Source organism: Microtus pennsylvanicus, chromosome 8 (genome assembly GCF_037038515.1).
Source record: "Microtus pennsylvanicus isolate mMicPen1 chromosome 8, mMicPen1.hap1, whole genome shotgun sequence".
Taxonomy (NCBI): Eukaryota; Metazoa; Chordata; class Mammalia; order Rodentia; family Cricetidae; genus Microtus; species Microtus pennsylvanicus.
The window spans coordinates 109,323,439-109,345,348 of NC_134586.1; the positions used below are offsets into that span (position 1 = coordinate 109,323,439).

Here is a 21,910-nt window from a genome sequence, read left to right on the forward strand (position 1 = left end):
GCTGTGTAAATAGCCAAGATTGATGAGAATTTTCAGGTTATTTTCATACCAGGTAGTTTTTCTTTTATTAAATGACACTTTGAATTCCCAGAAGCAACATGACTCATACTTCTTTCTCTAGGTTCCAGTACCAAATGGTACCTAACACTGGGGGTGCTGTTTCTAGAAGCACTCTGTCATTGGCGATTTTGCCACCAATTTCTTCATGTGCTTAATAAAGTTTTTGTGACTTCCTTGTATTTGAATTTATAAAAGCATACCACACAAACCACTCTTCCTACCCCCACCCCTACTCGATGTGCACAGTTATGGATGATTTGCTGGTCATTCGGTATTTTATAAACCAAGTTCGTACTTACGGATATTTAAGATTATTTCTTATTTGTACAGGAATCTGAAAATAAGATGATGTTTTAAGGGAACTTTAAAAAATTCCCCATTAAGCTTAATCACACAGTAGAATTCGCATTGCTCACTGTTGACTTGTTGTTGGTTTTGATTTTCTTCTTTGGAATGTGAACTTTGGTAGAGAGGATGAGTTCTGCATTTCTGTAATATTTCTGTTTTAGAGAAGATCGTATAAAAAAGATGGATAGTAGCTTCTGTTCATCCCCGGATTTTCCACACAGCCCTGGCTCTAGATATCTTCCACTAGCACCCCTTGGGCTTCTGCTCATCAGTAATCCATGGGAACCCAGGCAAGGCGGACTAATGTCAGAGGACAGTTAGGACCCTCTCTGTCCATGCACACATGCACCGTTGCGCTGTGTCTAACCAGGCTTAGACTACAGCTATTCAAAACAGCATGACCTATGTTTTTTACTAAGGAAATGCTTATAAAATATTTATGGCCTCATATGGACATTGCTGTAGTATATGCTATACATGGAGCAGTTTTCTGAGTGGTAGGATATACTTCACAAATGAAAAAGTCTCTGCAAGAATGTCCCTTGCCATTACAAAACAAGAAACTCATCTCTGTAGCAGATGAGCTGATTTAGCCGTTGATGTCCAGTCAAGAACACTTCAGCATACTCCTCGTTCCCAAGTGTGCATGAACTACACTAACCAAAACTGAACTGTATCAATTTTCTCCCACAGAGGCAACGGTTTTGAGCTATGATGGAAGTATGTTCATGAAAATTCAGCTCCCGGTCGTGATGCACACTGAGGCTGAGGACGTGTCTTTACGGTTCAGATCCCAGCGTGCATACGGTATTCTGATGGCGACCACTTCTAGAGACTCCGCAGATACCCTTCGACTGGAGTTGGATGCAGGGCGTGTGAAACTCACGGTCAATCTAGGTAACAAAATGCCTTCCACCATTAAGCTGACACTCTCACTTTTTGTTCAGTTTTGCCTGCAAATATTTATCAACTAGCCTGTTTGCTATGAAAACTTAAAACAATTAATTAATGCTTTGTTGGGCACCACTTTTTTATGTTCTACATAATTTAGTATTTTGTGATTCCTACCAAAGAGGGGTCGGGGAAGCCCTATCAGTGAGATAATTTTGAAACCTTGAATTATGAGGCTTTAAGATGTCTCAAATTGGATTTTTTTCTTGTTATATTATTGACGTTCTAGTGGGTGATAGATGACACCCTTACAAAATAAATGAGTGAATGAATGACTAAACAAACAAATAAATAATAAACAAACAAGGGTAACATGTGTTCGATAACATGCACATGAAGGACCCCATTTACACTTTGCACCTAGACCAGTGGTTGTTCCTACTTACTCCATGGGCTTCTCCTTTGAATAGTCATCTTTGTGGTCCTCCATCTCTTCTGTTTTGAAGTACTGTGTGGGATATTTTGCTGTCATTCAGCAATCCACAACCCTTCAATGCCCAAAGTCTGCGGCCCGCAGCAAACAGCCATGAGAACAATAAGGACACAGACTCCTTTGCAGAGAGGTAATGCTTTTCTGATTAAGTGTACTCTCAGTAAGAGTTGCTATAGTAAAACCTCACCAATCAACAGGAATGACGGAGTAAAAACAGAACAAACAAACAAACAAAACATTGAACTGTGGAATTTTAAAAGTTGAGCACTTTATTATTTTTTAGCTTAATTTAACTAATCTAACCTCAGATTAATAGAGTTGTGACATCTTGTGAAGGGGAGGGTTTAGAAGTTTATTTCAGTGAATAGGGAAGTAAGGTTCCTCCCTAATGAGATCCCGATTGCCTGCAAGTTCTACTATCAGCTTCTCCTGAATCCTGGAAGTTACCTTTCTACCTCAGCTTGGCCTTTCACAATCCTGACTCATAGGGGTCCTTCCCCAAAATGCCTCCACACCAAGTGAAGATTTAATATTCTGCCCAATAAGTCCTCAAATCCAACCAAGATAAGTGAAAATAAATGAGGTTTTCCTGTACTTTATGACAGTATTAATTACACACACTCCCACAATGCACACATAAACACGTGCACACACAAATGAATCACGAGAGGAAGAAAAACAAACTTTGAAACCATGTATTTCATTTATTTTCAGAAAGATGATTAGTACAAAACAACAGGTGACATTTGTGTCAACCCTACCTACATTTGTGATGGGGAGAATGGTAGATCATAAAATAGAAAGGCGACTCTTGCTAACCTATTGCATTTAATTACACTCAGTTAATGCAAGTTAAATCAGCCAAATAATATAGTTTTAAAAAATACACTATAGTTTATTGTTTTGCTAGAGTTCCCTCTAGTGACAACGATAGGTTACTACAGGAAAATGGACTAACTGGCTTAATTGCACTAAGAGGCTGATTGCTTTAGGAACCCTTAGAGGATTCTCACCAGCAAAGCATTCTGTAGAAGGAGCTGTGTAGCTACTGGTCCTTGGCTGTTTGCAACCACTTTTCTGATGCGGTTGACGACACATGACAAACTTAGCTATATGGACACAGAATCTAGGTTTATATTTTTTCATGTTCCCCAAAGGCATTAAAATAAAACAAAAACCAAAAATCTATTTATCTCTCCATAAAATATAATCAAAACATTCCATGCAGTTCTTTAAAAATAACCGTTGTGTTATCCACACCAGACATTCTGTTTTTTGTATCTGATTTTATGTGAAGCAAGCTGATGAAAAAGAAAAATCAAAAATATACTATCAACTGTGATCCCCAGTACGTAAAGACAGCATTGATAGCAAGTAAGAGAGGCATAGGCCTGCATGCTACACAGGATGGCTGCCTGCTCCACAACCAATGTACTTTATAAAGGTCCATGCGTTGTTCCTTTTTTCCTTCAATGAATACAAGGTGTGGAATTGATCAATATCTGGTTGTAAACATTTTATGCCCCAGAAAATCAAAATCAAAAGAGAAATATATACATATAATGCATGATACTAGGATGAGAAAGAAGGATTTTAATTTCTTTCTCCATTTGACTACTGCAGTTGTAAAAAAAATAATTTTGTCAGCCTTTGTGGGATATTAGATTTTGGAGGTCCAAGATGTCTGAGCCTAGCTGAGCTTGCACTGTACCCCATTGTGACGGAGCACTTCTAACGTTTGTTGAGAATAATAGTATGTTCTTTCACATATGGGGAAGATGGTTGCAGCCAGTCTGGATCACACATCTCTGGCAGTTATCTACTTGTTCTCTCACTTGGATTTGTCACCATGTAGCTCTGTTTGAATTGGCCATATTTTTAAGCATTCTTTTGTTTCCAATGGTACAATTTTATAACAATAAATATGGGTTCCAGAATATATACAGAGTAATGATATGGAGTGGCCAAATTTGCATGTGTCTGTCCCCGGAAGGGTGGACTGTAATTTTATTGGATGTCTGCAGCTGTTACCTTGAAGGATAAATATTCATTTTTCATCTATTCTTCCCCATCTAGATTGTATCAGGATTAACTGTAATTCCAGTAAGTGCCTATTCAAAATTTTTAAACTGTTTTCCCTCCATTGCAATGTCAGCTAGACAAGGAAGAGAGAGAGAGTAAGACAAATGCATCTTCAGAACTCATGAGCTCACCTTGAACCGTACCAGTCCATCATCTGGGGTGTAAACATTCATTCTATATTTGATCATCCACATTAGAGTAAATTCCTATATAATTTTACATAGATTAAATTTCTATATGATTTGTTCCTATTTGGAAGAATTGGCACACATTTGGAAACAGAATGTATGGGCGTCTATAGAGGCATCAGATTGTGCATTGGTATTTGGTCAGAACTCTAATTCCAGGAGTTCCCTTCATTATTAAACAGGGTAAAATACCCTGCGCCTTATTTTCTTCTGTTTCTATCCCTTAACTCAAAAATATAAATGTTTAACTTCTCTTATTTTGAGAATTATTAATTATCCTTCTAAATTCATACAAAGATTTACATAGACATTATGTGTTCTTCACCCTCCTATATTCTTAGAAAGTTTATGAACTTGAAGAGTTAATTCTTGATTATTAAGAAAATGTACATGATGAATTTTTACATCCTGATCATATATATACAAAAATAACTAAAATCATTCTAATGTGATATGCATGCCAAATGATGAGTCAGAAAGATGCATGGACTGAGTTTTATTTGAATTTTGATGAAGATCTGAATGGATATAAGGGCTGTGGTTTTATTTTGAGTTCCAGAATTAAGTAATAAGTAAATCTATTACATTTATGTGAATGTTTAGATTTTTTCTTTTCCAGGTTTTGCTGACCACATAAAGAAAGCTCTTCCAATGACCACACATTCATTAACTACTTAATAAAAATAATTCTAACCCACCTCTCATCTCAATGCCATATTAAGATTCCAGTCTCTGTCCCTGGAGAAAGCTGCCTGTGAGTTGGTGGCTCTTCCAAAATATTTGTCTGTGTTTCCAAAGTCAAACAACCACTTCTCTGAGGAAAAAAAAATGGAAAAGCAAAATAACTTTTTAAAATAAACACATTCTATTGAATATATTTGAGTTTGAAGACAAACAATTGATATTTGTACTCATGAGTGGTAATATTTAAAACAAAGGTGAGTTTGATAAATGGAATAAACATTGAGTTATAAACTAAACCAGCTGTGCCAAGCACCTAAAAATGATCAAAACAAAATAATGCCTAAAAATTATCTCTCTGAGCTTTAACACAAATGAAATTTCAAGTTTACATGAGCTCCTCTCCTATCATTCTCTTGGATTCCTTCCTAAAAACTAATTTTATAGGTTTTATAGGTCTGATTTTATAGATCTATGCCCCAGTGCCCAGAGTGCAGACAGGGGCAAATTGGAAGCCCACAAAGTAAATTTGCACCTTAATACAATGGTAGAGTTTACTGATTTCTGCTGAAGTTTAGAAAATTCATGTGAGGAAAATACTCATTTCGACACCTTCCCCTTATGTATTTCTTCTATTATATTTGTATTAAACACAGAATGAAACATTAAGTTTTAAATTTATAAAACAAAAAATGTACACTCTGATAATTAATGGAATTAACCAATTCAAATGTGATTTTCTGTCCCTTAGCTACAATTACTTAAATATATATATATGTAGAGAGAGAGAGAGAGAGAGAAACTATATATTAGTCTTAGTCTTCTTAGACTCAATTCATTGTCTGCTATGAGGCTCTACAGCTACGGTACTATGAAGAGTCTTTCTCCATACTTTGCATATTTGCATATTTCATATAATAATAACATTGAAGACAGAGATTTTCACTGGTTAGTGATTCTTTTCCTTTTTAAAGTAGTATAAGTCACACTTGACCACTTGAATTAAATGAGTGGATCTCGAGCTTTCAGTGCACACCTCGGACAGGACTGCACATGCCTTAGCTTGACAGTAGTCACTGGAAGAAACAGTCAATGACAAGGTAATGTTTTCCTTTTCTTTTGCCTTTGTTTTATTTGGGGAGCAGTGAGCAAATGTAGTGGGTTTCATGAAGAGGAGTCGAATTTGAGGGTAGTTAGGGATTTGTAAATCAAATAATGTTCACCTATTTTCCCCCTCAGTACAGTTGATACTCAACCAAAATTTAATTGGAAATACGTGTTTCTCAGCCCCAATTTATTGCGTAGAACTTTTCTGAACCCTAAGCTTGTCTGACACTTTGGCAATCAATACACTTTTACTATGTCACATTTGCATAACTCTTGAAATATTATTATGAAGTACTTCAATTGATATATTTTAAGAAAACTATCACAGGTACTAAATGGACTATAACAAAAAATATTTCCACCAATTGAGAACTTATCCTCCAAATTGTTCAGATTGAGCACAAGCCATCTGAGATTTATTTCTGCACATTTACTTGGAATTTAAATGTTTTGATCTTTTGGACGGTGAAGGAAAAGTGTTGCAGACCAGGCTCAGTTCGCTCCCATGCCTCTGCCGACATCAGCATGACTTTTTGCTCGCTGCATCTTAGAATTAGATTGTGGTCAGTCTGAAAACATATGGACCGAAAGGTAAACACCATCATTTATGAATATCGACTGTCCTCTGCTCAGAATCACCAGAAAGGGAATGGGGCAGGGAGAGTATTCTTTCTTTCTTTCCCACTCTGAGAAAAGCTGATCGCCCTGTGCATTCGTCACTTTGCAATAAGCACCATGGCCAGAAGCAGCTGGTAGGAAATGCGGCTATTTGGACATGCAGTTGCAGAGGACTAAGAGTCCTCGTGACAGGGAGGCATGAGAGCAGGCTGCAAAAGTGAAGGAAGAGGAGTCTGGGAGCTCACATCTGGAACAGAGCAGTGATTGGGAGTGGCATGAGGTTCAGAACTCTCCAACCCGACCAGTGACTTGCTTCCTCCACCAAAACTGCACCTGCCAATAATCTCCTCAAACATTGCCACCAAATGGGAACCAAGTGTCCAAATACCTGAACATGGGAAAGGGAACTTCCAGTTCAAGCCACCACACCATGACTCAATAATTTTGTAATACAATTGCCTAAAAAGACAAAAATAAAAAAAAAACAGTAGTAGTAACAACAGCAGTAACAACAACAACAACAAAAATACTTCATTTTAGTGAAGACAATCCCTGGGTAAATAAAGATAATTTAGTACAGTTAGATAGGAAAGGACTGAGAATTTACTTTCATTTAATGTAAAGATGAAAAATATTTGAATTAGTTGAAAAAGTTGTGCACTACTTGACAAAAACCATCATAAAATTATACTAATATGAGATAAATTATAATAAAGTGTCAAAAATAGTGTTTTTAATATGATCCTCAATTATTGGATATGAAATAATGTTGCAAAAAATGTATTGGGCAGTATCTTGGCAGTTCCATAATATTAAATGACTTAAGTGTTTTAAGACTATAAAAATTTGCAAAAGAAAGTTTCTATTCTATTTTAAACGTTACTCAGATGCACTCTTTGTAGGGTCTGTACAAAATTTAGCTAATATTTTTTTCATTGCAAAACCACAAAGCCTAGAGTCTCCTTGAATCTTAAAGTTATTAAGAGATGTCTGATCTCAAACTGGATACTCAGTGATTCCAAACAGTATTTCTAAAGTGATTAGATTATACTTAAATTTTTTTCTGAAAAAAAAAATAGCCTTTGTAGTGATTTAATATTAATAAGTAATGTAGTTACTTAATATTTTTTCTTTTTCTAAGCATTATTATTATAAGTGTTTAGAGATATAGTCTTTGAAGTTGAAAGATATAAAAAAATTTGAAAGTCAAACTTGCACCCATGGGTGAGGCCTAATGGCCAGAAAAGTAAGTACTTTCATTTTGTAGTGGACATATTAAGGATTTAATTTTGTTGTTGTTGGGTTTTGTTTTGTTGTTTGTTTGTTTTTTGCTTGTTTTTTTGCTAGGTTTTGTTTTTTCATGCTAGTGGCATATCATAAAATATTATTCTTGCCTACTGGAAGGCATGAAGCCATTAAAGCAGTGGATTGTGTGTGCATGTGTTTGTGTGTGTGTGTGTGTATAGTGAGGAGAGAAGGTGTTCAGGTCCTTTCAAACACTAGAGGTTAGTACCAGCTCCCTTTCTCTGTAGTTTTACACCTATTTTTTTAGATGGAGTCTATCACTAAACCTAGAGCTCAGCAATTGGGTAGTCCCTCTAGTTAGTGAACTACTATTTCCATGTCCCATGCAGAGACTATAAGCACCACATGGAGAGACCCAAGCTCACATCCCCACACATGGCCAGAGAGCAATTCCCTCACTTGACTGTCTTCCAGCCTGAGAAATGGACTTTAATACATTTGTGGTCTCTGTTTTGCTTGTTTTCTTTTACCTTTTTGTTTGTGCTCTGTGTGTGTCTCCTCTCCTTCCCTGCTCCTTCTTCCTTCCTACTGCTTCTCTGTTTCTTTCTAGACTTCTAACGTGGCTTTCTTCTGTTCCCTTCCTTCTTCTTTCCATATGAGAAAAAAATCTCGTTGGGGCTAAAACAATTACTTCAGTAGGTACAGCTCTCAACTATTTTTGGTCTAATCATGCCAAGTGATTCATCTAAGATGCCTAACCAAAAAAATTGCAGAAGCTATTTATGTGGACAAAATGTCAGGGGTTGATGTTCAAAGTCTTTTTACAACACAAAACACCAGTCCTAGATGCAAAAGGGAATCTAAAGCCAAGTACTTAACCTCACTTTTGACTTGGAAAGAGATAAGCAAGATTCAAAGTAGTGTTGTTATTGGAAAATAGACTTTGATGGATGTCTGGGGTAGATAATAAGATCTTTGTGTTATCATTTTATTAACAGAATGAAAAGATCAACTGGATATTAGTTATCGCCAATTTTCTATGTAGATAAAAATGAAAAGCAATAAAAGAATGCAAAATGTCAACCTGTGGCACTTAAGCCATTTTAGATTGCTGTGATCAAGCTGTCACTTGGCAAAGCTACTTAAATAGATAGGCGTACATTCTGGGGGAAGGCATAGATTAGCATAGAGCGAATATGCAGTTCAGAGCTGCCTGGTACCTAAAGAAGAGACGACTTTAGAAGATAGAGTTCTGCTTGTTCTCCTAATATGGAGGTTTGTTTTGTAGAGTTTATAAATAATTGTCCCAGAGGGACTGGTGTTGTCTACCATCTGGGATAGATGACAGTAGAAATAACAGGTAAAAAGAAAAATACAGAAAATTTGAGTTTTGTTATTGTTATTAGCTGAATGCATGTACAATGGAAAGAAAGATAAGACAGTTTCATAAATTCTTATTTTTAGAAAAGCATTAAGAGTAATGGAATATAAAACATATAGGAAAATTGTAGGTTTCCAACAGAAAACAAGCAGCTAAGCTATACAGAGGGCTTTAGATATGGTCACAAATCTAGACAGCTCCCAAAATTTGAATGGAATTTTAAAGGAAGCCTGTTTGAATCATCTGCACATTTAAATTTGTGAGAAGCAGAATGAAGAAAATAGCTTTCCTTGATTATTTTCACGGCTGCATAGATAGGGCAACAGTAGGTGAGAGAGAGATTGAAGATAGAAGACTTTGTATCTAATGTGAATAATCTCACTGCTTACATAAAATATAGAAATCTACCTTGCTCCAAATGCCAGAAAAGATCACTATTTATTCAGTCAGAATTCTATCTAAAACCTGGTGAAGGCATACTTCCTGATTAGTGCTGAATGCATTCAAATTCTCCTTTGCTAATGAATATGGCTTAGTAAACATTGGTCTAGGCCAACATTGTCAAAAAAAAAAACTAAGAAGAGTCTGACAAAATAATTCTGATTTTGATATTTCTTTCTTTCTTTTTTCTATAAAGTGGATGTTTTCTATAATGAATGAGTACAGCATGCTGGCTGTATTTTGTATTTGTTGAACAGACAAACATCTGTATATACTTGCTTTGAGATTTTGTTCTTTTTTTGATTTTTTCTTTCTACTTGTTTTCCTTTCTGCTTTCTTCCACTAATTATCTTTCTTTCCTCCCTTCCCTGTCTTTTGGTGGGGATGTAACATTTCACTGAAACCCAACTAACATTTACAAGTAACAAATTTCTAATCTATATTTCATAAATTTCAAAAAATCTCTTTAAATGAAAAGGAAATGACTTGATATAATTATCGAAACATTCTTAGAATGTAGACTTGTTCACTACATAAATAGTACAGAAATAAGCAGAACAGTATAGAACCTAGACAATGATAATGAATACAATGAAACAAAATTATAAAAAATAATTGTCAGCAACTGCACATATGAATCTTGACCATAACTCCAAACATGATGAATATTTATTTGTTTAAATAGATCTTGGAAATATAAACCCAATTATCTTATGTCTGAAAATTTAATCAAATAAGTCAGCTCAGAAAATTTATTTTCTGAAGAATACTTTGATAGTTCTTTAAACTATACAATCTACTAGTAAAACAATTTCAGCCAAGAGATATAATAAATAATATTGTACTGAAGGTATAGAGTAGCTAAGCGCTAGAATAGGTGCTTAGTAGTAGAACCTTGGTTTCTATCCCAAGGTTGGAAGGAAGGAGAGAGGAAGGGAAGAGAAGGGGGGAGAAAAAAAAGGAGAGGAGGGATAGATAGAGGAGAGGGAGAGAGGACAAAAAGAGAGAGTGCTTTTCCAACATTTTTGGAGATATGTCTTTCAGTTGGTCGGGTGCTAGTGACTAATTTCTTGCTTTTGTTTATCATATCCACCTTCAAATACATGCTATGAAATTTTCTTTTCAGTCAAAAGGCCATCAAAACTAGATAAACGTAAATGTCCTATCAAAATAAAATTTAAAAAATTAGCATCACAACCATTTAGGATACTTTAGCCTACAATAGATAACATATCCATGCACATCTTAAATCTATTGGCATGTTGTGGGAGCTGCGGGCCTGCTTTTCGTCCCGCCCGGCTCCAGCACGGCTAGCTTTACACCAGAAATAACAATACACAAATTGTATTCTTTTAAACACTGCTTGGCCCATTATATCTAGCCTCTTCTCGGCTAACTCTTTCACCTGGACTAGCCCATTTCTAATAATGTGTGTAGCACCCCAACGTGCGCTTACCAGGAAAGATTCAGCATGTCTGACCTGGCGGCTTGCTTCATTGCATCTGCTCAGGAGAGGGGAGCATGGCTTCTGAGCTTACTTCCTCTTCCTCCCAGCATTCTGTTCTGTTTACTCCTCCCACCTATGTTTTAACCTATGAGGGCCAAGCAGTTTCTTTATTATAATTAACCAATGACCTTCCTCCATCATTGGCATATTAAATTTCTCTTTTATTTTGGCCATGTAAATCTGTGTGTAGGCATATGGACATATAAGTGCAGGTCCCACACACTGCAGAAGCAGGTGTCAGATGCCTTGAAGCTGGTGTCGCAGGATGCTGGGAACCAACAGGTTTCACACACTGCAGAAGCAGGTATCAGATGCCTTGGAGCTGTTGTTTGGAAACAACTGGGTCCTCTACGAGACCAGTGTGTACTCTTTACTGCAGAGCCATCTCTCTAGTTCATAAATGTCTTCTGGAAAAAAATTTGGTCCTTAACAAGAAATAATAGTCACGTTTAGAAGCTTTGTGGAACAAGAAATATTCAAAAGTAGTATATGATTTCAAACTTCATAGAACTTTTATTAGCATATTAGTTCTCTAACCACTCACATTCATATAATATATACTTATGGGGTGACACCATGTATGTGTGTTTTTATACAGATAGCCCACGATACCCAGATTAAGTTTAGAATGTTTCATAAACAATTGTTAAATGGTGTGTCTTAAAACTCATTTGTTGTCTTTTTCATATTTTATGACAATATGATTTATAGAAATTCCAGGGCACATAACCAATTAATGACACACAGGGAGAATACACAAAATCAGATTCTATCACAGTGTATCAGTACTCTCAGTTTTCTCAAATGATTTTGAGGACATGATTTTGAACAAGCCAAACAAGGAAATCCTCAGATGAAATGCTTCGAGATGTTTCTAGATAGTGTAAGGTGTCATTGACTGTGGCCTTCTTGGAGAAGGGCTAGTATAGCTCCCTGGAATACTAATCAGAAAAGAATGCTGGGAGATGAGCTTGGAGGAGTTTTCACAGTGTGTCCTCAGCCAACCCATACTAACTGGGAGAGAAATTTTCTTTCTGAGAGTCATTGCACTGACTGGTCCATCACTATGCAGCACCCCTTCCTGATAAGTATGGCAAGCTGTTCATATCAGAAGATATTGATCCAAAAAAGTAATTCCAGTATTTTCCCAAATAAATTGCCAAGTAATTGTCACAGAACTAAACTTAGGAACTAAGACTCAGTCTAATAATTAAGTTTATCATAATTAAAAGAATTATTACAGTTTTTTGCATATTGAAGTCCAAATAAAGAAGGATTTATCAGTCCTTGTGTTATAATCAGAAATATTTTCTGCTTTCTCTCTAATTCTTGGGTGCCAAGGACAGCTTTGCAGTAGCCCATTAAATCTAGGTAGTCATGGAAGACTGGAACAAAAAGAACTACTTCAAAGGACAGCTTTCTGGCCACATTCCTTAAAATGTGCTTTCTCAGCAAAGAGGCCTCCGATTGATGCTTAAAACAGAGGCACAGATTTGTAGATGTCTACTGTTCTCCTCCTCAATGAAAGCAAAGGAAAAAAAAACTCAAAAAAAGTAGCTTACTTCTGTTTTTCACTGGCATGCTTTTGACTTTTGGAATATCAAGAATATCCAAGGATATTTCCCAAAATCCAAGGGTTAGTTAAATATTGTAAGATCACCCTTGTCCTTAATGGTAGTCAGCTTCACATAGGCTATGAGAGTTTTGAGGACACAAAAGACAGAGCACAAATCAAACCACTGTTGTAGAGGGACACGGAGCAGATGCTGCTCTATACATTCTTGCGAGATAACTTATTTAATCAAATAATCGTTGCATTATGATGATAACCCTGTTTATGCAATGTCAGTTTATATATAAGTTAATATGTTTGTGCTTAGAATCTATATTCATTTTAATTCCTAAAATTTAAGACAGGGTGATTCTGCATAGGTGTTTTATAAGGTGAATTTAAATAAACACTAATGTAGATCAATATAACCTTTTTTCTTAAATAAATGAACAGCAAATATATTTTAACTTATATAAAAGCATATTGATTCTTTACTATTTAATTTTACACCTGCTAGCTGTCCTGTTATGTGATAAGCATTTCTTGGAAATGAACTTTTATTTTTATAAACCTTAAAATAAAATCACAGTCCAGGTTTTACTTTCTTTTTAATTGGGTTATTTTATTCTGCATATTTCTAAGCTTGTAAGTTGAGCTAGAGTAGATTTGAGGAGAGTTATTTTTGAAACATTCTTTGAGCAATATATTTGTTTAACTTGTGATTATTTTACTGTGTTGTGGATATAATTATGTATTTGAAAGGTAGAATATATTTTTAAACTGTTGGCTTTTCCCATTGGAAAACACCAGAGGTATTTATCCTGATCTGTCATAAATGGGTACAATCAATATCACGACGGTTTTAACTTTGTCCACTTTCCCAAACGGATGACGTTTAGACAGCAATGAAATGGAAGATGAGGAATCCATAAACAGTGGAATTTGTAATAGAATAAAGGCACAGTAATGAAGAGATGTTCCTTGAGGCCTCAGTTTCAATCCCCAGATGTCAAATCTCTTACCAACAAAACGCATGTTTATCTGCTTGTTTCAAATTTAAGTATGGAGACTTGAGCTCCCATAGGACTTAAGCTGACTTCCTCTTTGCCCCTAGAAACTTCAAACACTGGTCCCAGGTCCTGTTGCTCTCTTAAGTCATACAGACATACTTTTTAAGTTTATTGTCAAAACAACTGGGGAGGGGTGTCCCAAATAGTTATCAGCTTGCCAGCCATAGGACTTAACATATTACATACTTCTAAACATTAAAACAAGGGACATAGCTATCCTTGTGAATAGAAGCACTTAAAGTCACTGGGGTGACTTTTCATTAGGGACATAGCTATCTTTGTCAATAGAAGCACTTAAAGTCACTGGGGTGACTTTTTATTAATCATTTGTCTTAAGTTAAGCATTCATCTGCCTAAAGCAAATTCCCACAAAATAAAAAAAAGTAACCTTTATCCAGACACACACCTTTAATTCAGGCACTGGAGAGGCAGAGGCAGGTAGATCTCTTTGAGTTCAAGCCTGGCCTGGTCTACATTGTGAGTTCAGGACAGCCAGAGTAACATAGAGACACTGGCCTAAAAAAAAAAAAAAATAACCTTTCAGCAAATACTCAGCAACTCATTCTTGTTCAATGGCACTGAGCAAGAAAAGATAATTGTTACATTTTCTGAGTTTTCAAATTCATCCAGAAGAAAATAATGACAGCATAATATTGATAATAGTTATTATCATGAGAACACACCCCACAGCAGATGTTGCTTTAAGTGATAAAAATACATTGAGCTCATTTGTAGACAAATGATTTCTCTTATTAACATATTTTACAGTGCTATCTGAGGACAGGGAAGAAAAGTGTGTTGCTCAAGTTCCCACCAGAACAGCTGCTCTAGATCAAAATAAATAATGATTTAACAAGTATAAAACAAAAGCAGAAAGGATGATTTTAAGTAGCAATCTAATCAACATAGAAACACTGAAGTTAATGTCATGGGTTTCTCTGATGGAGGGAGATTCCGAAAATGCCTTTCCTCAGTGGCTAGTGTTCAGATTTTAGAGAATAGGAATGCTGAAGTTAACATTTGATTTATGCTATTTGCTAGAAATACATTTTAATAGGAAAGGATATTTTTAATATTTTAGTGAAACACTGTGTGTCTTCCTTAATTCTGAAGGCAAACATCTCTTTATAAAATTATTCTGAATTGTTTTCAAGCCTCTAAAGAATTAAGGAGTACTGAAGGAGAAATAGAACACAGACTGGATTACCTCATTTGGCTGGCCATCTATCTTTTGTGGATTTTAGAGAACTGGTTTGTCACCAAGCACAATTAGTTACTGGCATTAAACCCCACCAGCAAGACAAAAAAGGCAGGTCTCTGGTTTTCCACAGGTCATGCAATTACAAGCAGACAATGTGGTAAAAGTGATTTCAACTTTGCCTTGCTTGTACATTCCTGAATATAAACCTTTAGAAGGATGCTTCAAGATCAGTTAAGTACAAACTTTATACTGCTGACTAGTACTGCCCTAACTTATATGGTGGGAGGACCCATGCTCAGGCCAGTGGTCTCCAGGCTTCAAACTCTTCATTTGGAGCAGGGACTCCACGTTTTCAGTTTGTACAAAGCCTGCAAATTATGTAGACTGTTTGCACATGGGATTATAGAAAGTCGCAAAAGAAGAATGGAGGCGTGTGATTTACATGTCTAATTTCAATTTGCAATTAAATTTCCTGCTGACTCACAGGAGAAGTAAAAAAATAAAACCCCACTCTCCCTGATCACTAAAATTTGAGGAAGGTAAAATAGAGGCACTTAATAAAAAATTAACGTGCTTTGATTTTTTTCATAACTTATTTAAAAAGAGGTCAAATTAGTATTGGTTTTCAAAAATATTTTCAGAGCAGAAACTAATAATGAAGTCAAATGGCAGACTGTAGGTGTCATAATCATAACCCAAGTAACACATTCTCATGCCATTTTCTGACAGGAAATGTGGCTGCCAAGAAGCATGACTCAGGCTGTATGCTGCAGCCATCTCTGCCAGTTACAAGGGCTCCTCTCTCTTCCTGTCTTCTCACAGAGACAAGAATGGCTTCCCTCCCACAGGGTCCTGCCTTCCATCACAGGCTAAGGGAATTGCTAAATAACCCTGTTAGCACCTGGGGAAATTGATATAAATGGAAATCTATTTTTATACATATATTCTCACATACACAAGCATCAAACTTGAACATGAAGCCTTCTAAATCGGAGGAAAAGCAGGATAATTAATGCATTCTAGATTTTGTGTTTTTAAAACATTTTCGTTAAGTTTGTTTTTAGTTTGTGACTTTTCTTCCTTTTTATGAGAATAATAATCACAATATTTAAGGTCACCTTTGAATCAAAGGCAACAGTAACTCTAAAACTCAAGAGTATCTAATTCCAAAACACTTGACTATTTTTATTATAATTTCTTTATTACTCAATGTGTAGAAAATTATGGGAAACTTTAAATTGCCTATTTTCTAGTGTAAGTTTACAAGCTAAAGAAACAGACCACAAAGCTAGCCATTTAATAAAGTTTTATTGAAACACGATATAAACATTTGTCACCATATAGCTCATAGACTGCTTTTGAGAAGAGCAAAACTGAATAATTACAATAGTGACCTTATGGCTTTCCAGCTGGATAGAGTTACGCTTTGGTGAGCAGCAAATATTCCATCCCTAATCTACTAGTATACCAGATTTTTCAGGAAAAAAAAAATATATATATAAAACAATAAAAACACTTCTAGTCAGGGTTTTGCGAAAGCATTGTTAGATACAACATATTTTCTAAATGTAAATGAATAGGAAAGTATGTTATGCAATCCAGAATAAATAAGAATAATTACATAACAAGAGAATACCACAAGCAATAGGAACCACTTTTGAATTTTCATAATTCTGTGATGTCATGGTACTGTATCTTCTCTCTCTTTCTCTCTCTCTCTCTCTCTCTCTATATATATATATATATATATATATAATTCAATTATAGGTGTTACAGGCAATTTAATGGTTTTGAAATGTATAAATGTATACTCCAACTGGAGCATATAATTATTTGAAAGTATTCATATATGAATGTAGAACCAATTTGTATGTTTGGTGATACATTGTTTTTCAGAGTTTATTTATAAACTACGGAAGTGTTAATATCCCCTTTCACATTAATGCAATGTCTAGCCCAGATGGCTGTAGTGAAACATAACCTGCTATTAACAAAGTGGAGACTGTAGATGAATCACTTCTAGAAAATAAGTTTCATTGAGTTCTACCTGCCTGTCATCTAGGCAGGTTTTTCAGGAAGAAAATGCTCATGCTCACTAAGTGATCTCATTGGAGAAGCAGACTGAGCACTGAGGTATCTAGGTGGTGCTACAAAAGAGAAAGTGCACTTTGTGTTTCAGAGGCTAAGAGCATGGGAGGAATAGCCTGTTTGTATACTTAGCATCCGTGAGATATATCACTAGAAGCTGATAGGTACCCAAAGGGTGTGAAAAGGTTTGGCAGAACTCTGCCTCATGGCACACAAGTCTACTTTTCTTAAGAGTCCTAATATAAATGTTTGGATATGCTTGATACAGCTATATCCACCTTTCAGTTCCAGAGACTGCTGTGAATTTCATCTGAATGGCTCTGTTGACTTCTTTGAAGGTTCCTGGCCTTTATTTTATTGTCTTCTGTTGCTTTTCAGTGCCCCTCCTCCCATGCTCACAAACCACTTTAAGAAGTTCACAAAATATTTGCCCACATGTTTTTCAATTTTAAAATATTCGAAACTAGCATCATGTGCATCCTGCCTTATCCCATAACACGAAGTGCATGCTTGTTGAGCTGTTTGAGTCCCATGTGCTAATGTATTTTCAATTTATTTTCATAATTAGCTTTACTGTTTTAGAACCAAGTGAGTAAAAGTAGTGAATGTGAAATTTCAAGTTCCTGATTCAGATTTATTCTATTGTGCATGCCAATGTCCCTTGAAAAGTGCAACACCACATTTGAACCAAGTGTTGAAAAGGTGTATGAAAAAAATCTCATCTCCTTCAAAATTGCTTGTAGAATGTATAAAAACTGTATGGCTCTCACTGATACTTCTGCCCAGAGTAGGAACATCTGCCCCAAATGCATGTAGACCAGGGTGACTGCATATTTCTGATTAAGAAGAAACGGGTAAGGAGTGAGCCAAAGATTATTCCCTGATTTTTAGGTGACTGTCTTAGTTAGGGTGTGTGTGTGAAGAGACAGCTTGACCACAGCCACTCTTATAAAAGAAAAAAAATATTTAACGGTTTGTCTTACATTTTCAGAGGTTTAGTCCGTTATCACCATGGTGCACCGTGGTGGCATGCAGAAAGGCGTGGTGTTGGAGAAGGAGATGAATGTTCTATATTTTGACTCACGGGCAACAGGAAGTGGTCTGAACTAGGTGTACCTTGATTATAGAAGACCCCAAAGTCTACCCCCACAGTGACACACTTCCTCCAACAAGCCAACACCTACTTCAACAAAGCCATAGCTCCTAATCGTGCCACTCCTTATGAGTCTATGGGGGCCAACTACATTCACACCACCACAGTGGCTTTGTTAAGTAAATCCCACAGATACCAGAGATCTGCACTTTCTTCTTACACTATGTTTGGGGCTGAGGAAAATCAGAATTTTTGATGAGGCCTCAAGGTGCAAGATAGGAGCCAGGCATCTCTTCTTTTGTGAACTTTTTAGGTTCGGTTTGCAAAATTACATCCGGAAAGAATAATTACTAGTTTAAAAACAGTGATAGAAGCCACTGCCACAGTTCTGCCCCTGGCGTTTCACATGACACAGCCCTCACTGTAAGACAAGTGAGAACAACCAGCTCATTCTTTACAGTGGTCTTTCCCCAGCCCAGTTCTGTGAACAGGTGAGAGAGTTACCTCTACCTCTACTGCTTAAAGAAAAGTCCCTTAAATATCTGTGATTTCCCCGCTAGCCTCCTTTTATGTGATTTGATGCACGAGAGAATCTGTACACAACTCTGGGATATGGGATGCAGTAGTTCTTGATCCTGGATGAACATTGATTATTTACAGTGAGATCTTGTGAGGCCATTAGACTGATTAAAATGCACTTCACAGTTAGCATTTGAGTATAAAAATTAGTAAGCACAAATTGTCACTTAACAATATTGTCTTGGATTCATTGGAGTCTAATAATTTTAGCACACACAAAAATCTTTTTGAGTTTCTATCTTGTCTTCCTCCTTTCACTCTGATCAAAATTAATATATTTGAATTAATAACAGTAAGGAGCCTCTTACCCATTAGAGATACTTTCACATCTCTTCCTGGAAGGGGAGTGATGTAGAGCTGTCTGCTCCTTCCAAGAATGAAGGAATGTTGAAAGTAGCCGCAGGGGAGTTTCCCTTATAAGCATTTATGGGCCATGGTCAATAGGAACAGGGAACAAACATCTAAGTAACAGAGTTAGTATGTAGCAGAGTTGGAACAACCTAGCTTTCTGCCCCTTTCCCCTGTAAAAACTATAAATCATAAGGCAGTAACTCCTTTCTCCTGAGATTTGTGATTTTAAAAATCTAAGATCACACTGATTTGACATTAAAAATTCTAATTTTCTCTCTCTCTGTCTTTCTGCCTCTCTGTCTCTGTCTGTCTCTGTCTCTGTCTCTGTCTCTGTCTCTCTCTCTCTCTCTCTCTCTCTCTCTCTCTCTCTCTCTCTCATACACACACACACACACACACACACATACACACCCTTCATCCCTTCCTCTGTCTCCCTGACCTTAAGTGATGGTTAACATTAAGTTTCCTAAGGGTAAATCTTAGAGGCATCTGGAATTCATGGTATTTTTTGTAAGAACAATCCACCTGAACTAATGTATGACAAACTTAATAGTTCCATAGCTTAAATTAATAGCTTAAATTAAGATCTAATAAAGAAACAACCAATATACTAACAAAACTGCACATATTTTTGCTTAGTTTTCATCTTTGAAGTAGTGCAACTGATAATGAAACCATAGCCAGTTATGGTATTCTTAGAAAAGACCACTTTATAATAGGCAAAACTTTTTAAATTTCTCTAGCCTGGAAACCTAGAACCTTGGCTTATTTCTTAAACAGCTGTGACCATGGAAATGACTCTATCCTCCTTCGTCTTCAATCTCCCCATTTGTAGATAGTTCCCGTGAGCGTCTATCCAATAGCCTGGACAGGGTGATTCTAATGCTATCATGCAAATTCTTAGCCAAGGATCCTGGGCTTCATTGTACCTCTCTCAGAATGCCCGGGAACACTTTCTGTCAAGGGGACCTTTTAATGGAGGTAGAAGATCTCAAATCTTTCTTACTTCCATTTCCTATTGCCTTTGAAACTTAGAATTCACTACATCTTACTAGATCTTAGTCCATTTTTATTGATGTTTAATGCTGTCTATGGCTTGAATACTAGGTCACAGTAAAAACAAATGACGAAATTGCTTATAAATCTAAATTTATAGAAAATGTTAGTTTCTAAATGAATGGGAGAGATCAGTCAGTGAGCCCTCCCATTATGGATAGGGATTGAGAAGACAAGAAGCTAAGTTTTAGTGAATTGCTGATTACAGGAAATATTTGTCCCTCATTGGTAGAGCCTCTACGCTGTGCCATTAGTAGCATCAATTTAAGATTCCCTGAGAGGCCAGTGTGCTGTTCAAAAATGGGCCTACACACAGGATGTAGAGGTTGTCCTGACAATGCAATCATTCTGTAGGAGAAACTCAAAGCAATCCAAAGAAAATCTTATCCCCTTAAACTTCAGCTAGCAACAGGGGGCAACCAGGAAGTCAGGACGCTAGCAGAGGGTCTCATTGCTGGCAAGCACCATAATGTAAGTGGATATACGCTCACTTTGAGTAGACCAGATGGAGGAAAGCACTCACCACTTTCTAAGCCATGCAGCCCTGGGAACAGTGATGTTACCTTTGTAGGAATTCAATTCCATAGCGACAAGTTGATAATAATGCAGAGATGGAATAAAGCATCTGCTACACAGCATGCACTCTCTGGTCTCATCTCCATAGCAGCAAATCAAGGGCCTGCAAACAGAATTCTTGGCTCGCAGCACAGTGCGCTTTCCATTACATTTCATGTTAAGTGAGCACCCCAGTTGGGAAATGAGGCTATCAAGTGCATTTTTAAGAGCCTTGTCTTCTAAAATCAATCTGTTCACATTTTTAATAATGCAAGAAAGAAGTCTGAAGTTGGCCCACAGAGAGTTCTGTGCACCAAAGGTTTATTTTTAATTGGATTTTGTGTCTGTTGTTATGGAAATGGTGGTTTTGGAGATGAAGCATTATGATTTTACTGCAAGATCAAGCCCAGAGTGGGGGATGAGAATGAGCTCATCCTTGTGCTTCTTTTTCTTGACAAAACACATTTAAAATTAAAAGAACAGGAGCAAAGCTACTTCAAAAGCATATGTTTCCAAGAAAAAAATATCCTCTCATAAAAATAGATTTAAAATGATATATTCTCTTCTCAAAGATCAAAACTAAGGGTGACCCAGGTTGCCAGCAGGACACAAAGCTACGGCGACACTGTTAACCACTCCTGTCTTCTCTGCTGAAGCTATAAAGAGCTCCTTTGGTCTGGGATTGGCTTGCACCATTTGGTCTCACAGTGTTTGCAGACGCTGAACTCCCAGCTTCCACTAGTTGTTGAGTGATCAATTGCTTAGAACTTCTTTCTCCAGAATAGTTTCTATTCATGGACCTGGATGTGTCATCAAACCCCATTAGAGAAAACCAAGAGGTGCTTCCTTCATGATGGCTGGCACTGTTTAACGAATTGAGGCAATTCCCTTGAAAAACTTAGCTTATATTTTTGCCTCGTCTTAAGCTCCAGAGAGCATCCAAGGAAGGCAAGACTTAACATGAATACCCAGTAGCCCTATTAAGAAGAGAGAGGAGGCTGTATGACTAGTCTGTGGCTGTCACAGCTAGCGGTGAGCTTGTGTAAACAGGCTACTAAAAATTTCTACCCTTAGTTCCCTGACTTTTTCTCTTCTTTCTTTCCTTCTTTAAAGATATTTATTTCGCTCTTATTTGTGCTCTGAAGATCTTTACTGTTAACTGATTTAACTGTAGAATTTGCAAATGGAAGCTGGTAAAACATTTCTGACCCTCTCTAGCAATAGGAAAAATCAGGAAAGCAAACAAAGCCAGGTCCATCACAGTATTAACATATCTGCAAATTATGAGACTTTAATAATGGCTTAAAATAATATGTGTTTATA

General features: G+C 36.6%; 1 protein-coding gene across 44 annotated transcripts in view; it reads left to right on the top strand.

The window, feature by feature from the left end:
- The window catches only part of Nrxn1 (neurexin 1), a 1,109,587-nt gene that overhangs the window by 490,820 nt on the left and 596,857 nt on the right, over positions 1-21,910 (top strand). For 30 of the 44 annotated variants that reach the window (XM_075984298.1, XM_075984300.1, XM_075984304.1 and 27 more), the window contains 2 exons: positions 1,102-1,305; positions 3,869-3,895. In XM_075984298.1, coding sequence (XP_075840413.1) covers positions 1,102-1,305; positions 3,869-3,895 — 231 coding nt within the window. The remainder of the gene's footprint in view (positions 1-1,101; positions 1,306-3,868; positions 3,896-21,910) is intronic. The other 14 variants (XM_075984303.1, XM_075984315.1, XM_075984319.1 and 11 more) reach the window with 1 other exon arrangement.